Source organism: Paroedura picta, chromosome 3 (assembly GCF_049243985.1).
Source record: "Paroedura picta isolate Pp20150507F chromosome 3, Ppicta_v3.0, whole genome shotgun sequence".
In the NCBI taxonomy this organism is placed as follows: Eukaryota; Metazoa; Chordata; class Lepidosauria; order Squamata; family Gekkonidae; genus Paroedura; species Paroedura picta.
In genome coordinates, this window is record NC_135371.1 from 74081496 (window position 1) to 74099295 (window position 17800).

Consider the following 17800-nt stretch of genomic DNA (forward strand, 5'->3'; position numbering starts at 1 on the left):
ATGTAATTAAAAGCCGGTATTAAGGCTCATTTATGATAGCTCACCAGGACCTTGTCTAAAATTAAAATAATTTCTATCATTTAAGAGGCAGGTGCTTTGTATTAGTCATATTTCTTCTCATGCTAGAATTTAGACTGCAACCCCCCCCCCCACATCTCTCTGCCTATTCCTATTCTCAGTTACCCATGTTAATTAGTTTCGTAATACACTTTTTCCTATCTTTGAGTTCTTACTCCATCATAGAAGGCTCTTTGGTTTCCAGGATGTGATCTGTTAGAATCCAAGGCATAGACATTTCAATGGGGAACTGAATTCGACGGCCCATGGTCAATTCCAGAAAAAATTCTCGGAACCAAAGCTGAGATAGGTCACAACACTGCTGAAGAGCTTCTGAAAATAGACAATATATACCAAGCATCATGAGAGTTAAAGACTCATTCAGAACAGCATACTGTTATCCCATCATTGCTACTTACCACTAATGTTGAGAAGATGAGTGAAAAAAAATGATTGCTTATGGAACTCTTCAATGGCCAGAACTATTGGTCCATCCAGGCTGCTCCTGAGAGTCTTCTTTGAGCCACTCTTGTCTGCAATGAGGGACTCCAGCATGGTTCTTACCATATAAAGCTGAAAGAAGATGCCAATTATTTCATTAAGTTTCAAAATGAATAATCTTCTATGTGCCCTGACTATGGGTGGCAGAATGCATTCATCTGTATTTTGCCTTTATATGCTTCCAAGTAGGCCCATAAGGACATGAAGGTCTCATTTACTCCAGTTTCTGATCTCCATATTATCTTCTCTTTCCCTCCACCTAGTAATCCCCATATCCTCCCCCCCTTTCCCTGTTTCCTGCTTTCCTTCCCATCCACCAGCCAGCATACCTTTTATATGCCCACAAACTTTAGCTATACTTATTATTTATTTACTTCATTTTACCTCACCTTTTGCCTCAGTGGGGACCCATAACAGCTTACATCATTCCCCTCTCCTCCATTTTATCCACCCAACAAAATCATGTGAAATAGAATCCAGGGAGTATATGAGTGGCCAAGATCACTCAGTGAATTTCCTTGGAAGAGCTGGGACTGGAACCTGGGTTTCTCAAATCCCAGTCAGAAGTGCAAACCTCTACACTACAGTAGCTTTCAAGGATGACAGCTGTTGAACAGCCACAAGCAGCTGTGCCTGAGTAGGCTGTGCAAGTTGTATGGTATCAAGTTGCATGGAAAGTGCTGTGCCCTTCCCCCTCCTTTTACAACAGAAACCAAAGACTGGAGGTTGCCAATACTGCTGTAGTTCCCAGAATGGCCACTTCAGAGGGCACATTTTTTTAAACGTACCAGAACTGTTCCTACTATTCTGGTATTGTTAACTCCTGTGTATGTGTGTTTACGTTTTCAGCTTTTTCTGCAAACCTTAGGTTTTTCCATCATGTCTGTTCATGGCTCCAGCCTTTAGAGTTAAATATCCACAGATGGGGTCAGGCTGATGATTAGATATACTGCTAGGGTCCTCACAGGCACATCTTGGAGAGTCCATATCCAGCCTGTGCTGAGGCAGCTGCATTGGCTGCCAGTTGTAGCTCAGATCAGGTTCAAGGTGCTAGTTTTAACCTTTAAATCTATCTGCGGTTTGGGCTCTACCTATCTGAAGGACCGCTTCTATCCTTATGCCCCCTGCAAGGTTCTTCACTCTGTGGGTGCTAATCTGGCCCCAGGGAAGTGTGCCTGGCCTCAACCTGGGCCATGACCTTTTCAATCCTGGCCCCAACCTAGTGGAATGAGCTCTTGGAAAAGAGTTCAACGAGATCTGAACACAATGGAAAAATGTGCAAATGAGAACAAGATGCAATTTAATAAAGATAAGTGTAACGTTCTGCATCTGGGTCAGAAAAATGAAAAGCATGCCTACTGGATGGGGGATACACTTCTAGGTAACACTGTGTGTGAACGAGACCTTGGGGTACTTGTGGATTGTAAACTAAACATGAGCAGGCAGTGTGATGCAGCGGTAAAAAAGGCAAATGCCATTTGGGGCTGTATCAACAGGGGCATCACATCAAAATCACAAGATGTCATAGTCCCATTGTATACGGCACTGGTCAGACCACACCTGGAGTACTGTGTGCAGTTCTGGAGGCCTCACTTCAAGAAGGACGTCGATAAAATTGAAAGGGTACAGAGGAGAGCGACGAAGATGATCTGGGGCCAAGGGACCAAGCCCTATGAAGATAGGTTGAGGGACTTGGGAATGTTCAGCATGGAGAAAAGGAGGTTGAGAGGGGACATGATAGCCCTCTTTAAGTATTTGAAAGGTTGTCATTTGGAGGAGGGCAGGATGCTGTTTCTGCTGGCTGCACAGGAAAGGACACGCCATAATGGGTTTAAACTTCAAGTACAACGATATAGGCTAGAAATCAGGAAAAAAATGTTCACAGTCAGAGTAGTTCAGCAGTGGAATAGGCTGCCTAAGGAGGTGGTGAGCTCCCCCTCACTGGCAGTCTTCAAGCAAAGGTTGGATACACACTTTTCTTGGATGCTTTAGGATGCTTAGGGCTGATCCTGCGTTGAGCAGGAGGTTGGACTAGATGGCCTGTATGGCCTCTTCCAACTCTATGATTCTATGATTCTTTGATTCTATGATCACTGAATGGGTAAAAAGTGGGTAAAAAGTCTGCCCACTGCTGAAAAATTAGTACCTACCTGTGTGCTGGATGGCCCCACTGCTCGTCGTGGGACCTTGATGTCAAAGCCACCTTTGGGATCCTTCTCTCCTCTCAGACAGGGATCATTTGGAGGCTCACGGCCTCCTTCCCAATCACAAATAGTCTTTCTAATTGCCTGAAGGACACTGGGAAGGAAAGCATTTAAAATCACCAGGACTGGAAAGATTTGATTTAAATCCCTAGGAAGATCCCTGCATGGCCTTGGACAACTTATTTATTTGTGGTACTTGTGTACTGTTTTTATCTAGAAAAGAACTGTAAGTCACTTTGAGATCCCTTTGAGCCAACTCTTCTTCTACTTTTTCAATATCAGCACCTCAGATTTTGACCCAAAGATACAGGCAGTCAATGTTCATACAATATGCTGCATCCTGCCCACCAACAGACAAGCAGCAGCAGGTTAAGCTGCAGTTTCCAATTAAATCCAGTGGTGTTCGGGAAACACCACAATAATCTCCTCCATTTTATCCAGACAGAAGCTGATTCTGCACTTCCTTTTTTTCTGCTGTTGATCCTGATTAATTCAGATTGATTTGAACCCGAGTTTTTGTGCTCCCCACCCCCCCAACTTGAAACAGAAACCCATCTGCACTTGAGCATGAGGCTGCCCTTCCTAAAAGAGCAAGCGGGTGAGCGAGCGAGCAAACGGGTGGGTGGGTGGGCAGATGGGGCAGGGGGGGGGGGAGGTGAGCCAGCAGCAGCTTCTCACAGAATGAGGCAAATTTCTGCTGAGAGAAGTCTGGGATTCTGGAGCACAATCACATTAAACCTTTTAAAAATAAATCTTGGGAGGAAAATCTTGCAACCCGGAACTAGGAAGTCTTCGAACTGACACCCAGCCAGTCAGGGACAGACTGCTTCTCTACATCAGCGGGGAGGATGTTATTCTTGCAAAACACAGATCTGCACTTTAATACTGGGAGCCCTCAAAGCGGCTTGATCAATTATACCGAGTTTTCTCCAGTCCTGGATATCGTGGGGGGAAAAGTAGGATCACCACGACTCAATCAGATTGGTTCCAGATAGGAAATTTAAATTGCCCAAAATCAAAATAGAAATCACATTCAGTGTAGACGGCAGGGATTTAATTGACCTGGGATTGGAATAAAAGCTCCGTGCAGATTCAGCCAGAGTCTTACCTGCTCAACTGACTTTTTCTGGTTCAACTGTAAAGGATGAATGTTGGGTATTGTCAGCATGCTAATGACACCACACTCTAAATCTTCATATGATTACTCCTACCAGTTTATACAAGACCTTCCCCCTGGTTGTTTGCCCCTTTCCCTCTTCTTGCAAGGAGCAGGCAGAGGCCTACTAGATTTTTAACTGGAGATGCCAGAGATTAAACCTAACATTTTCTGCATACCAAGTATGTAGCTCCTTATAGCTCCTAACAAGAGCTTGTAAATGTATAAATGCTCATCAAGGAACAGTTATTTTTACCAGCAGCCCTGTGTTCATCATAAGATCCAGTTCCAGCCACAGAATATACAATGAAGTTTTGGAAAACACAATCTCACCTGATCAGGACATTCTTCTTCTTCCGGACAGCTTGTCTTAATGGCTCTCTCAGTGTCACCTGAGCAAAATCCTGCAAAGCTGCATAAATAGTGTTCCTAATGGCTTGGTTGAAGACACTCTCCATGCGGCCCATTAGCACTTGCAAACCTTTTATCATAGCTATCACCTGAATAAAATGAAAATAATCATTTCTTGTCTACACCCTGTTGTAAGGAAGAAAGACTTGTCAGGAAAATGAAATTCCAGGCTGAGGAAGAAAAAGTCTGACCATTTCAAAACTGCTTGGTATATTTCCCCCTCTATGATCAAATGTGCTAATACAGAGAAACTTTATGTTGAAAAATGATACATGCAAAGCAAATAATATTCTTGTACCTATTTTATGAGTCAAACCATGATATCTTAAGAGATTCCAATGAATATTTCCAACCATGTGAATTTAGCAACCATACAGCAGTACAACTGACCTGTATAAGAACTATGAACAAGATTAGTTATCTTTCAACATTCCTCAAAGACACGCTGTGGCCCATTATGCACTATGGGGAAGGTCCACATTCGGGGTGGAATGGCATCGCCTAAAATCACCGATAATGCACGGCGCCAGCTGCAACCGGCCGCAGATTTGGTGCATGCCGCCGAAAAAGCTGTGTTAGCAAAACGCGGAAGAAAGTGGAGCTTCCGGGCGACCAGGGCGCAACCAGAAGTGGCGCTGGGGTCGCCGCATGCACAATTGGTTATTCTGGGTTTTGCTGCCGTTGCGTCCTGTCCCATCCCGTGCGCAAGCGGTTTGCTTCGTGTCTTCCCCCTCCACGTTTTCCATGTGACCTGAAATCGCTGTTTCGGTGGCCGTGCATAAGATGCAAGGTTCCCCCTGGCCACCAGCAGTGGATGGGAGGGGGACACAGTTGCCAGATCCCAGTAGTGAGACTCCTGGAGATCTGGGGATGGAGTCTGGGAAGGACAGTGACCTCAGTGGGGTACAATGTCATGGAGTATACCCTCCAAAACATCCATTTTATCCAGGAAAGCTGATCTGTGTAGTCTAGAGATGAGCTGTAATTCTAGGAGATCCCCCAGGCCAGGTGTTGCCAGCATGGTGTTGCCAGCAGGGGTTCATAGGAATTGTAGTTCATGGACATCAGAAGAACCACAGTTTGGCTACCCCTGCAAAAATCCCACCAAAATCCCACCATCAGGCCTCACATCCCTAACAGGCTGAGATCCAAATAGCTCCTAAGGATCACTTCAATAGTTTATGCTGGCCTACTAATGTTTTCACTATTTGCCTTTGACTTGTAGACCGCAGTGCCATATCATGAACAACTTCTGTCCAGCCTCTCCCAGACTCCCACTCAGGGGGCCAGACTCCAGCACTCTCCGCCCCCCCCAAGCCCCGCCAAGTTGCAGACTCACCTGGGCCACCATGGGCCAAGATGGGCCTGCAGATGGCCAGAGCAACCCAGAATGAGAGCTGGCTGGCCACAGGCTTTGAGCAGCCGCCGAGCTGAGGAGGCACAGTGGCCCAGGCCCAGGAGATACAGGGCAGCACACCGTTCAAAGAGCCACCACCCTGGAACAGAGTGACATCTGGGTGGCCTCTGGGGCACAGCAGTGAAGGGAGGCAGACTGAGTCAGGCTCTGGGGCCCTGCCCAGAAGCAGAATGCCGAGGCAGGGCAAAGACTCTTGTCAGCTCAGGGAGAGACTGAGGGCTGATGGGACTGCTGGAAGGATAAAAGGCAGGAAGGCGAGCAGCACAGGGTCAGAAGTAGAAGGAGAGGTGGGCGAGCGGCCTGATGGAGGAAGACAAAGGAGTACAGATAGATGGATAAGCAAGGAGAAAGCAGACAGAGAGAAGGCAAAGGAACATCAATAAGTGGCAGCGTAATGCAGCCTTACGCTGGAGGAGACTGAGTGGGAGCTCTCCTTGGTGGGTGAGGAGGAGAACGATTTGGACAATGACAACCCCTCCCTGCCGCCCATCTGGTGCCCTCTGAAAGGGGGACCTCCACCCCACTTGTTAGGACAGGCACTAGGGGGAGCCCTAGCTGACAGGCAAGCGGAAGGCACTCACAACTTCTGCAGCGCTTTTCAGTTTACGCCACATGGCACAAGGCAGTTTTCAAGAAAAATAAAGCTAAAAACTTTATTGAACTCATGAAACTAAGTTGGCAGCACTTTGGTAAACCAGTCAGATTTTAAACTCATGAACCCCAAGTTTAATTTTGGAAGGAAATATCATGTAATAGGGACATGATATATCTGCCTAATTAGAACACTGACATGAGCATTCTTCATTGCTGAGAATATCTTTCTTTGTGCTCTATCCAATATACAGAGTTTTGGGTCATAGCTTTTGTCATTGATAACAATGGTAGTGATGTCTACATTCATAAAAATTTAAAAAACACTAATATAGTTCACTTGTTTTGTTATATATAATCCCCTAGAGAACAATATCACATAATAAGTTTGTTGATCAAGGGAAACATGAAGAAACAGAGCCAAATTTTACCCCAGATTCTTTGACTCTCAAAGACCATTACTTCAGTCAGCCTTTTAAACATGCACTTGCTGTTCTGAAGAAATCAATGTAACCACCCACCTCAACAAAAGCAAACTTTTCCTCACTGGTATAATTGTACCGTGTGGCTCTCTCGTACTCTTCAGCAGTGCCTGGGCAATCTTTGTTACAGAACTTATCTGTGGGATGGACCAGCTTCCAAGAATACTGAATGGAGAAAACATGGACAGAAGTACAAAGTAATCCAGCCACCAGTCTGCTATTTCAGGGGGGAAAATAAGTGTAATAATTCTTCTATTGTGTCTCTGCTCACTTTATACCTGGTGATACCACTCCTTTCACTTTGTTCAAATACCACTTCAAAATTTTCCTTTTCCCTCAAGGCTTTGACATAATGCTTTGATCACCCTTCCTCTAAAAACCTAAACCAAAGAATAGATTCAGATGAGTAGCCAGGTTTGTTTGAAGCAGCAGAACAAAGTTTGAGTCCAGTAGCACCTTTAAGAAGAATTAAGTTTTATTCTAGGTATAAATTTTTGTGTGCACATATACTATTTCAGATAACTAAGAATGTGAAATTGGAATGAATGCATGTTTTCTTCCACTGTTTATCCCTGCCTCCATCTTCTCCCCCACTTCCCTTTGTCATATCCCCTATGGTAAACTTTAGTTTATAAGCTCCTTGGGACAGGGATCTATATGCTTAGCTTTAACCGCTCCTCGTGGAGCAGAAGAAATAAAACAGTAAGGGCCCCAAGGGCGGGACCTGTCTGGGATGAGGAAGAGTGCCGATAGGCCCCTGGAATGACAAGCGGAGGGCCCAATCGGGAGGCTTCGTGCCTCCCGATTGGGCCCTCCGCTTGTCAGTCCAGCCCCAAACTGCCAATCAGCAGCCGCGCACAGCGTGGCTGCTGATTGGCTGTTTGCCTGGCCAACAACCAATTGGGAGGCGCGAGGCACCTCCCAACCCGCCCCACCCCCACGAGAGTGAACCTTCACTCCATGGCCCCCGTCCTCTACCCCAGAACGGCTCCCCAGACCCCGGGGAGGCCACTGGCCGCCTTGCCACCCCCCCACGCCCTCCTCGATGCGTGGGGAGCCTTTTTGCTTGCTGGGGTGAGCCAAAACGCTCCCCAGGCCCCGGGGAGCATGATCCGCGCCTCAGTGAGCCGCGGATTGTCCTCCCCAGGGCCTGGAGAGCCTTTTTGCCAGTCGGACCCTACAGAAAAACGCTCCCCAGGCCCCGGGGAAGGTGTCCTCTCCAGGGCCTGGGGACCATTTTTGCCGCGCTGGAAGCTCCGGACCCGGCCTGGAGCCTGCCGGGCCCATTGCCCTTCCTGCGCTGCGCCCGCCCCTGCTGCCTTCTCCCCAACCCTCCACATGCCCATTTTTTAAAATGGGCTTTGTTCCTAGTACTGATATAAAGCAGGGAGCCAAAATTGATATTGATGTCTTAATAATAGACTTTTATTATTATTATTATTATCTTTCGATTTATTGCCCGCCACTCCCTTACGGCTCGTGGCGGGTTACAACATTTTAAAACCCCCAATAAAATCCATTAAAAACCCTCAGCAACAATTACAATATAACATTATCGGTTAGCAAGCTAACCTGGCAAGATAGGCTAATCAACCTCCCCCTCCTACTACAAGCAGGTGGAGAGGGGATACTGATGGTACTAATCCCCAATCACAATCCCAGGTCCCGGGTCCCGGGTCCCTGGGGGGGGCATAGATGTTAGCCTCGTCCTCAACCGTAAACCTGGCGGAAGAGCTCCATCTTGCAGGCCCTGCGGAATGATGGAAGATCTCGCAGGGCCCGCAGCTCTCCCGGGAGCTCATTCCACCAGGTAGGGCCCTGGTCGAGGCCAGGCGCGCTTCCCTGGGGCCGGGAACGACCAGCAGATTTTCTCCCGCAGAACGTAAGGCCCTGCAAGGGGCATAGGGCGATAGGTGGTCCCTCAGGTATGTGGGTCCCAACTCGCGTAAAGCCTTGAAGGTTAAAACCAAAACCTTGAACCGGATCCGGGCAGCAATTGGCAACCAGTGCAGCTGCCTCAGCACTGGCTGAATGTGGGCCCTCCAAAGTGTACCAGTGAGGACCCTGGCAGCTGCGTTTTGCACTAGCTGGAGTTTCCGGACCAAGGACAAGGGAAGGCCCACGTACCCTTCTTTGCACCCTTCTTATCAGTATTCTTCTACATGAATTTCTCAATAAAACATTCCTTGATTATGCTCACCCAACTGGATAAGTGTCCTGGATTATGACTATGTGGTGCTGACCAGAACTTACCACTTCCATAACATGTGCACTCCACTTGGAAAGAAGTTGTAATCCTCGTAAAGCCAGGTCAAAAAGCTCTCTGTATTCTTCATCTGACTTCTGACTGTCCAGCCCTGAGCCAGTTACAACCTGAAGGACACCAGATAGTGCTGTGGGAACTATCTTAACAAATGTTACTTGATAAATGCCACTTCCCCATTACTGAGGTAAATAAACTGAGATGTAAATAGGAGCAAGAGAATGGAAACTCTTCTGAAAAAAATATAGAAAAGAAAAAGAGCAAATACAGCGAGTAAAAATACGAGGAGCCAGAACAACTGAGACACGGTTGAACTGAAACAGAATAAATCATCATATATTTTAATAGTTGAGTGTGGGCCCATCAGTAGATAGCTAAATCCATGCATCATGCCACAGCAACATAAAATAAATTTTTCTCCATACCTGGAATATGCCAGGTTTGCAGAAAAATCATTAAAAATTACCTGAGCTGTTGATGTGGCAGCTCCCTAGAGCCCTGTCAGTGACCAGGGAAGTGCTGCCGATGCAGCTACTCCTGAGAACCCTGCTGCTGAAGTGGCCGTTGATAGGAGTGTTGCCACTAATGCAACAGCTTTAGGGTTCCTTACCAGCTGCTGGGGGCCTGCTGCCATTGATATGTTGACTCCCAGGGAGCCTGCTGCCAATGCAGTGGCTCTCTGAGCAAGGGCAGCCCCAGCAGCCCATGGCAAGGGGGGAAACATGTTTGTGGTGGGGATAGTAAAAATCTCATGATTGCCTCCAAGGTCTTTATTGCTGAGGCTTTTATGGATGCTATGTGGGCATTCCATGACAGGGTCTCAGAGAATGTCACACCTAAGTACTTAAATGATTTGCATTGCTCGTTTGGGTGCACTTTATGCTCCAAGTTGATCTTTTTGGTTTTCTTTTAAAGACTATGACTTTTGATAGTTAATGGTTAGAGCTTCCTTCCTACAGTAATCACTCAATCTGTCCAGCAGCCTACTGTTATGAATCTAGATTCCTGACCCCCGTTTCACCTTGTTTCACTCAGGAGTCTCCCAGACTATGGTCATTAAGCCATAAACCCTTCCTGGTTCTTCCCCCACTTTGCCTACCAAAGTGTATGGTTGATTTGTTGTTGTTATGTGCGAAGTCGTGTCCGACCCATCGCGACCCCATGGACAATGATCCTCCAGGCCTTCCTGTCCTCTACCATTCCCCGGAGTCCATTTAAGTTTGCACCTACTGCTTCCGTGACTCCATCCAGCCACCTCATTCTCTGTCGTCCCCTTCTTCTTTTGCCCTCGATCGCTCCCAGCATTAGGCTCTTCTCCAGGGAGTCCTTCCTTCTCATGAGGTGGCCAAAGTATTTGAGTTTCATCTTCAGAATCTGGCCTTCTAAAGAGCAGTCAGGGCTGATCTCCTCTAAGACTGACCGGTTTGTTCGCCTTGCAGTCCAAGGGACTCGCAAGAGTCTTCTCCAGCACCAGAGTTCAAAAGCCTCAATTCTTTGACGCTCAGCCTTCCTTACGGTCCAACTTTCGCAGCCATACATTGCAACTGGGAATACCATAGCCTTGACTAAACGTACTTTTGTTGGCAGGGTGATGTCTCTGCTTTTTAGGATGCTGTCTAGATTTGTCATAGCTTTCCTCCCCAGGAGCAAGCGTCTTTTAATTTCTTTGCTGCAGTCCCCTTCTGCAGTGATCTTGGAGCCCAGGAAAATAAAATCTGTCACTATCTCAATTTCTTCCCCATCTATTTGCCAGGAATTGAGAGGGCCGGATGCCATGATCTTTGTTTTCTTGATGTTGAGTTTCAAGCCAACTTTTGCACTCTCCTCCTTTACCCGCATCAACAGGCTCTTTAGTTCCTCTTCACTTTCTGCCATTAGAGTGGTATCATCTGCATATCTGAGGTTGTTGATATTTCTCCCTGCAATCTTGATCCCAATTTGTGACTCCTCTAATCCCGCATTTCTCATGATGTGCTCTGCATACAAGTTAAATAGGCAAGGCGACAGTATACAGCCTTGCCGAATTCCTTTCTCAATTTTGAACCAGTTACTGATTCCATGTTCAATTCTCACTGTTGCTTCTTGACCTGCATATAAATTTCTCAAGAGACAAATAAGATGCTCTGGTATTCCCATCTCTTTAAGAACTTGCCACAATTTGTTGTGCTCCACACAATCAAAGGCTTTAGCATAGTCAATGAAGCAGAAGTAGACGTTCTTCTGGTACTCCCTAGCTTTCTCCATGATCCAGCGTATGTTGGCAATTTGAGCTCTAGTTCCTCTGCCGCTTCGAAATCCTGCCTGTACTTCTGGAAGTTCTCGGTCCACATATTGCTGGAGCCTAGCTTGTAGGATTTTTGAGCATAACTTTGCTAGCATGAGAAATTAGTGCAATGGTGCGGTAGTTTGAACATTCTTTGGCATTGCCCTTCTTTGGGATTGGAATGTAAACTGACCTTTTCCAATCCTGTGGCCATTGTTGAGTTTTCCATATTTGCTGGCATATTGAGTGTAGCACTTTTACTGCATCGTCCTTTAAGATTTTGAATAGTTCAACTGGAATGCTGTCACCACCACTAGCTTTATTGTTGCTCAGACTTCCTAAGGCCAATTTGACTTCACATTCCAGGATGTCTGGCTCCAGGTCAGTAACTACCCCACTGTGGTCATCAGGGATGTTAAGCTCGCTCTTGTATAGTTCTTCTGTATAATTTTGCCACCTTTGTTTAATCTCTTCTGCTTCTGTGAACCACTGGGAACCAATGACCCTTCCTGCCTTTGTACCTTCCCGTCCTGGCACCTTCTCACCTTGTACCTTCCTGCCTAAGTACCTACTCATCCCCCTCCCCTATAATGTCTGGTATATAAAGACCCCTTAGGATTTATTGTTCCTTGTCTCTGCCAAGACGTTTTCTTCAATGAACTCTGCCTATAGCACCTTTGCAGTAAAACCTGGAATAAAGCTTCCTTTTGGATTTCACCAACTGGTGGTCTCGAGGTTTGGCTTGACAAGTTTTCTGCAGGGTGTCTTCTGCCCAGTTCCTGACACCTACTTAGTCTGACTCTGGTGAAAGAGAAAAGGGCCATATCATCCGTATACAGCAAGACTGAAATTTTCTGCTGGCCTATAGAGGGTGCCACAAATTGTTGGCTGGCTAGTCATTAATAAACAAATTATGGGGATAGTAACAGTGAAGGGGAGGGAAGCAAGAAATAGATGAAGATTGTCAGAGAAGGGGAGGAGAGGATTAACTGAGGAAGGATTTACGGGGGGGGGGGCAGGACTTGAAACCACGTAACTTGTATGATTCATCTACATCTGGCTGTTTTTTATGGTTTAACAGGAGCCACTTCTTTTGGATCAACCAGGCATAGCTGACCTGGAAGAAGCAGAAGGCTCTGGGAAAAAAGAACAGGAAGAAGGGCTTAGCTCACAGTAAGCTACCTACAGTCTGTTGCAGGAGGCTACATCTACCCTGCCAAGTGATGATTCACAATCTGACAGTTGCACCCCAGTTGTTCAGGCTCAGGGCTCAGAACTCAGGGCCTCCCTCATCTCCAGAACCATAGCAATGGAGATGTTGGAGAGAAGGCGGAGTTAGTAGTTAGTAGCCCAAAAAGGGGAGGAAAGTGAGGAAATTTTGTCCCTCATTACCCACTGAGAGTTCCTGGCCATTGGAGATTTACTGAAGTCCATACACAACACTTAGTTTTATCTCCAGAATTCCCCTAGGGCCTCCTTTAATCTACAGGTAGTTTTAACTTACCTCACTGTTACTGTAGCGAGCAAGTTCTGAGATAAAACGAATGTGGTCATCTCGAATCTGTACCATCTGTTCACAGATGTTATACTGGGGACTGATGCTGCTCTGAGTACATGTCCACCTGGGCAGAAAATCAAGGCCTTTAAGTAGATGGCAGGGGGAATAACACTGTAAAATAAGTTAACTCCTGAGATATTTCTGCTTCATAACTCTTTGGATATGCCATTATACCCACTATAGCTTGCTGCTACACCCAGACATGAACATTTGTCAGACTGTGTTCATGAGTGCGACTCTGTGCGACATAAGTGGAACATATATTATTCTTTTATCCTTTTATTGATCTTATTGTTTTATAACAAAGGGCAGTCTATAAATTGAATAAATTTATTAATTAAATAAATAATAATGTTAAAGATTTACAGAGGATGGCCCTTTCATACAGCAATCCAGATATTAATGAATTAGTTTCAACTATCTTGTGCTTGTTTTGTAGGTTAGGAGAAAGCTGGACATTTGCAATGCCTTTGGCAAGAAACAGAACAGTTGTATTATGACCTTTCAGTAAATATGTGACAGAACTGGAAGACTGATTACTGGTATGTATCTTGTAAAGAAGGCCAAAAGTAGAAGGAATGTCTCTTTAATATTTTATATCAGCTCTAGGATATTTGCTTACAACTAAACCAATAAAAAACATCTGTGCTGCAAAGTGAAATGAGTAATTTTCACGAAAATGTTCACGAATCCGCCCAACCACTGGGTCTCAGTACGAGTTCAGCTAAGGCTCTTTGCAGTTCCACCTTCCTTTAATGTTATTGTTGTTATTGTTATTATGTTAATGTTATTGTTGTTACCACCTTACTGTTACTAGAGTGATGCTACCTGCACCATTTTGTTGTTTCATGTAAACCGCCCTGAGCCTTCGGGGAGGGCAGTATATAATTACAATAAATAAATAATACCTTTCTGGCTCATTAAAAAGCACTACAGTGGTGTAAACAGCTTATCTGCAAATTCGACTACGAACCAATCATTTTTCCTTCCACAGTGTTGATTAGCCAGAGATCTCACAACTGAAATGATCATACAAAAGTTCTTAAATAAAATAATCTCATGGTAGTCCTGTTGATTATTTCCCCAAATGAGGCTTCATAATTCAAAATCTACTATTTGTTTTGAGTCATCAGTACTATGTAGACCAAGCATGTTTTAATCCTGTAGGGAGATAAACTACATTTTCTTAGTGTCACTGTGGTGGATCCAGTTGTTAATCACATTAACTTCACTCTTACCCTTTCAGTGTCTCGCTTCCCGCAAAGGAATCGGCAAGTTAACAGGGATGATCAGATACTTTGATGCCTGCCATATATAATCTAGTTCATAATGCAGAATTAAAATTCCATGCAAGAAAAACAGTTAATTGCATCTCAGAACAAGGGTAAAATGTGTAAGGGAGAGGAAAATAAAAGGAAAGATATGGAAGTGCAGGAACACAGGAAAACTCTTGGAAACCATTGTGTATGAAATCTTTTTCTCCTAAGAAGGAGAGCGCCTCAAAGGTCATGCTGCTCTGGTTGGAAACTGAATGAGAAAGGTACGATTAGTATAGGAGGAATATTAGAAAGAAATATTTTGACCATTTGGTTGTAACTGAAGTAATCAGAAATGGGATTAAACAGACACATTGTTAGAGAGCTTCCATAAATCTTCTAAATTTACCTCAGGTTAAGTTAGGATCCAACAGAGTTTAGCAGTAATGCAGGAAAGGTTAGGATGATCAGTGAGGAACCACACATTCATACTGGTGAGGGAAATCATTTATCAGGTAGTTCAGAACTCAGAATATATATCCAAAGAACGGTGACTGAATTTTTTCATCAAGTTACTGAAAACTCTGGTTTTGTGTACTCGTGAGTACTTTCTATATGTAATTACCCTGTAACCTTTGAATTCATGGGGTCTTGACTCCTGATCTAAAGCCAAGATGCAGCAGGAAATATATTCCACATAGGTGGCTTATATTTACTGTATTCCAAAAGTAACCAAAGTTAAAGGAACACAATGCTAACTTCTGTAGGGTAATGTAAGTGGAGAATATTATATACCATCTGAGAAATGTGGACCAATATTGTTACAAAGCTAGCATTCTTAACTTTGATGATACCAGAGAAACATTGTAACTAGTCTTTGTGAAACATTTTTCAGAATTTTTTTAAAAGAAAGACAGACAAGTTTGTAAATGATCACTTGATGGGTTTTTTGAAACACAACTGTGAGGAGACTTTCATTTCAAGAGGCTATCCATGATCTGCTCATATGTGCTAATGGAGTCTGACAAAAGTTCAAATGGACTTCCCTTCAAAAAGACAATGCTCGCAAAGGTCACAGAGCCATGTTATTGTGCATATGCTATGGTACTCAAAATCCATTTTCAAATTTATTTCATGTGATCTGAATCCATATGATCAAGCCATTTGAATGAGACTCTAAAAGAAGCAGTGAACCTGAGCTCCAGTTTCACACTATATTTCCCCTTGAAAGTCTCTTGAAAATTCCTACATTGTTTCCTGATTATCTTCCTTAGTATCGGACAGAAAAAGAAAATATGGTGTCCATGCTCTGGAGGATTTTACACCCTCTACTGAAAAATGTGGATAAAAACTATCCAGAGCAGGCACACTTAATTCACATTCACATCATGACCATTCATTCTAACACTCACAGCCACCAAACAGAAAAGCATACAAGAACAGTGGACATACAGAGACTTACAATATATTTATAGTATACGTGCACACAAATATTTATAGGCATACCTTTGTTTTCAGATATATTAGATGCACACATCCAGCCACACTCTCATAATCATCAATATCCATGGCTAATATGGCATACAGCAATCACATACTCTCCAGGACAAATTGGACATGAGAATTGTCACTTGGTCACTACAGAAACATCTAGCCACATGCCACCTGCAAATTCCTCATGAGTCCTGTTTAGCAAAGCCTCAAGCGTTCAATTCTGGCTGAGGCCACAGTGTATGGGAAAGAGGAGTTGTGCAGTTACATAGGACTGGGTTTAAGCAAAATATTGGGGCAGGATCCTGGAAAAGCATGCAGAATGGGTGAGAAAGAAGAGTAACAGCGGCTTGGTTTGGGGCAAAAATAATGTGTTGTAGTAGTATACCTGAGGCCTACAGAATGACGGTGTGAAGTCCTAAGCAAATAAGGTGCAGTGTAGAAACAATTGGATACAGCAAGCACTAGGTAGCAGGCAACAGAAAACAGACAACAGGAGGCCAGAAGTCAGAGGTTTAGTCCGCAAGATGAGGACAAACTTACAAGGAGTACAGATGTTTCTCCAATGCCAGTCAGAGAATCCATAGCCAAAGGCCAAGGAGATAGTTTATCTGGATTGCCGTGGACATAGTCTATCTGGACTTCAATAAAGCTTTTGATAAGGTTCCACATGATTTTCTTGTTCACAAGTTAGTAAAATGCGGTATGGATCCTAATTCTGTCAGGTGGATCAATAACTGGTTGACAAATCGTACCCATAGAGTACATGTTAATGGTTCAGCATTTTCTTGGAAAACAGTGACAAGTGGAGTACCCCAAGGATCTCTCTGCATTGTTTATAAATTATTTGGATGAGGGATTAGAGGGGAGACTTATTAAATTTGCAGACAATACTAAACTGGGAGGGGTAGCAAACACACCTGTAGACAGAATACAGGATGATCTTGATAGGCTCAAGAAGTGGGCTAAACTGAATAAAATGAAGCTCAATAGGGACAAATGTAAAGTTCTGCATTTAGGTAGGAAAAACCAAATACACCAATATAAGATGGGGGAGACTTGTCTTGACAGTAGCATGTGCAAAAAGGATCTAGGAGTCTTAGCAGACCATACATTGAACATGAGTCAGCAGTGTGACTCAGTGGCTAAAAAGGCAAATGGAATTTTGGGCTGTATCAAACGGAGTATTGTGTCCAGATCACGGGAGTTGATGGTACCGCTTTACTCTGCTCTGGTTTGGCCTCACCTGGAGTACTGCGTTCAGTTTTGGGCACCCCAATTGAAGGATGTTGACAAACTGGAACATGTCCAGAGGAGGGCAACAAAGATGGTGAGGAGTTTGGAAACCAAGACATATGAAGAAAGGTTGGGGGAGCTTGGTCTGTTTAGCCTAGAGAGGAGATGACTGAGAGGGGATCTGATAACCATCTTTAAGTATTTAAAAGGGCGCCATATGGAGGATGGAACAGAATTGTTCTCTCTTGCCCAGAGGGACAGACCAGAACGAATGGGATGAAATTAATTAAAAAGAAATTCCATCTAAACATCCGGAAGAAGTTGCTTTAGGATGCTTAGGGCTGATCCTGCGTTGAGCAGGGGGTTGGACTAGATGGCCTGTATGGCCCCTTCCAACTCTTATGATTCTATGATTCTATGATTCTATGATTCTAAGTTCCTGACAGTTAGAGCGGTTTCTCAGTGGAACAGGCTTCCTCAGGAGGTGGTGGGTTCTCCATCTTTGGAGATTTTTAAACACAGGCTAGATAGCCATCTGATGGAGAGGCTGATTCTGTGAAGGCAAAGGGGTGGCAGGTTACAGTAGATGAGCGATTGGGATGTGAGTGTCCTGCATAGTGTAGGGGGTTGGACCAGATGACCCATGAGGTCTCTTCCAACTCTATTATTCTATGATTCAATGAAAGGCCTATTTCCCATCTGGGAGGTCTTAAAGGAACAGAGTTGTGACACCTCTAAATACCTATCAGAGATAGCAACTGACGGCCTTGCAGTCATTGGAAAGAAAAAGAGACCATTTTCTTTCCCTGAAAGATGCACCTCAGAAGGAGAGTCGGATATCACATCATCTACTACAGGGCTGCCTTTCAGAATGATCCTAAGACAAGTTCATGGAAGATGCCAGACTCTCTCTC

The 17800-nt window shown here is 44.5% G+C and overlaps 1 protein-coding gene across 10 annotated transcripts in view; it reads right to left on the reverse strand.

The window, feature by feature from the left end:
* The window catches only part of CYFIP2 (cytoplasmic FMR1 interacting protein 2), a 167728-nt gene that overhangs the window by 84607 nt on the left and 65321 nt on the right, over nucleotides 1–17800 (reverse strand). For all 10 annotated transcript variants that reach the window (XR_013229167.1, XM_077326425.1, XM_077326426.1 and 7 more), the window contains 7 exons: nucleotides 12850–12967; nucleotides 9073–9192; nucleotides 6859–6984; nucleotides 4252–4418; nucleotides 2709–2856; nucleotides 477–630; nucleotides 234–390 (listed from right to left, as the gene is read on the reverse strand). Coding sequence is in view for 9 of the 10 variants with exons in the window: in XM_077326425.1 (XP_077182540.1) it covers nucleotides 234–390; nucleotides 477–630; nucleotides 2709–2856; nucleotides 4252–4418; nucleotides 6859–6984; nucleotides 9073–9192; nucleotides 12850–12967 (990 nt within the window). In the remaining variant the exon portion in view is untranslated. The remainder of the gene's footprint in view (nucleotides 1–233; nucleotides 391–476; nucleotides 631–2708; nucleotides 2857–4251; nucleotides 4419–6858; nucleotides 6985–9072; nucleotides 9193–12849; nucleotides 12968–17800) is intronic.